Here is a 1980-nt window from a genome sequence, read left to right as displayed (position 1 = left end):
ACCTGCTTGTGTGTATATATATATTAACTATTCAACAAGTAAACTTTAAAATTTTGTAATGACCTAATACGGTAACAAACCGTTCTTTTGTGCGGAGTGATTTCTGCACACATGTGACATATGGCTATGTGACTTAGCTTATAGTTGCAAAGACCAGAATTACCAGACGTCTGCCTAACTTTCATCTGTTTTTGGTAAAAATGGAATTAAAGTAGAAAGGACCCACACGCCAATTCAATGTGAAAACTAGAAAAACCAAAAACATTCACGATCAGACTGAATTTTCCGGGTTGGTCGACTTCTATATTCCAGCCACTGCACCCTTTCAAACAAAGTCAATTCGCACACACTTTGGTAAATAAAGATAAATAATCCTCCTCTTATAAATGTCACAACTTAGCATGCAGTCTTCAACCAACCATAAGAATTAGTCTTCCAAGCTCCATATAGTTACATTCACCGAGTCTGAATAAGGGACGACCTGGTGAACACACCAAAGAAATAGAGAGATGGCTAACCATATGGGTGTGATTGCATGCCTCCTTGTTGCAGCTGCTCTGCTTCATGGTGCAATGGCTGCTGATACATACGTCGTCTTAGATAACTTGGGATGGTCCGTTCCTACCACAGGCAATGAAGGACCATATCGTACCTGGGTCACTGGCAAGGACTTTGAAACCGGTGATACTCTTGGTAAGTCTTTATGGCCGTGCATGTTATGTCGTGCATGCTTTCTCCGGTTCGTTTTGACTTCATTGTATTAGCCCAGCGTAGTAGTCTCTAATGTTAATTAAATTGTTTTCTTGCTATTCTAGTCTTCAATTTCAACAATGGAAGACATGATGTAGCAGAAGTAACAAAGGCCGGGTATGATAGCTGCAACGGCACAAGCCCGCTTTTATCTCAAACAACTGGACCTGCAAATATCACTCTACGCACGAGTGGTGAACACTACTACATATGCACCATTCCTGGGCATTGTCTGGCTGGCCAGAAGTTAGCCATCAATGTGAAGACCTCAACGGATACTCCTCCTACCCCTGCATCCCCCAGAGGTTCATCTCCGCCCAGCTCTGCACCATCAATCACAGCTAGAGGATTCTTCTCTGTTCTTCTGTCAACTGCCATCGCCTTCTTATATTAGATATGTATTAACAGATTAATTAGTTCTGATATTTACTTTGCTTTCATTCTCTCTATCTTGTATTCCAGAGTCTTATCTAAAACAAAATATTGACAATTGACTTTCAGCTTATCAGTTAATAGTAAAGATCGAATATACTCGTTTAATTTGTATTGGAGTACACATTGGTTGTGAAACGGTTTAAAATACGTATTTAGAATTCTAATGCAGGTCAGGTCTGCGTACCATAAATTTTGTTAAATATATCATTTTCTTTATTTCACTTTATTTTGTTTTTAACAGTTGGACTTACAAGGATTCACAGACTTTCTTTGTCTGTTTTCCACATGAAAATTATCATTATTCTAAGGAACGGTTCCTGGTACAATAATAATGTTAAACGGGGAAGGACTTCAAATTTTGTATTTTACTAATAAGTTTAACGAACCAATGTTTGGTGGGGAGTGCTTTGTCTACGCTCCAAGACATATGCCCATGTGAGCTATATATGCCCATGTGAAAACAAGACAAAGACCGAATCTTTCACGATCAGGGTATGAAGTTTCCGGGTGTTTACAATCGAATTGGCATTTGGCAATGGTTACATTTCTATAATCAGCCACCCTTTGTCCCAGAGTCAAATTCACACACTTTGGTGAAGAAAGCCATACCTAACCACTGCTCTTACTTTTTCCATCTGGGCGCAAACTTTCTACTCATTACCACAACTGTCTTCCACAAAGATTCGTAGAATGATTTAGTGAAACGAAGGGACGACCTGGTGAACACACGAGAGATGGCGGGCCGTATGGATATGGGTGTGATAGGGTGCCTCCTCGTTGTAGCTGCTCTGCTGC

At 40.1% G+C, this 1980-nt stretch overlaps 1 protein-coding gene across 1 annotated transcript; it reads left to right on the top strand.

The window, feature by feature from the left end:
- The first annotated feature begins 389 nt into the window (after window positions 1–389).
- LOC147510219 (stellacyanin-like) lies at window positions 390–1270 on the top strand. Its single transcript, XM_086602243.1, has 2 exons — window positions 390–693; window positions 816–1270. The coding sequence occupies exons 1-2, from the start codon at window positions 510–512 to the stop codon at window positions 1142–1144; spliced, it is 513 nt and encodes a 170-aa protein (XP_086458369.1). The 5' UTR covers window positions 390–509; the 3' UTR covers window positions 1145–1270.
- The last annotated feature ends 710 nt before the right edge of the window (window positions 1271–1980 follow it).

The sequence above is a fragment of the Coptis chinensis genome, chromosome 3, assembly GCF_015680905.1.
Source record: "Coptis chinensis isolate HL-2020 chromosome 3, ASM1568090v1, whole genome shotgun sequence".
NCBI lineage: Eukaryota > Viridiplantae > Streptophyta > Magnoliopsida > Ranunculales > Ranunculaceae > Coptis > Coptis chinensis.
This window is presented reverse-complemented; position numbering and strand designations above follow the sequence as displayed.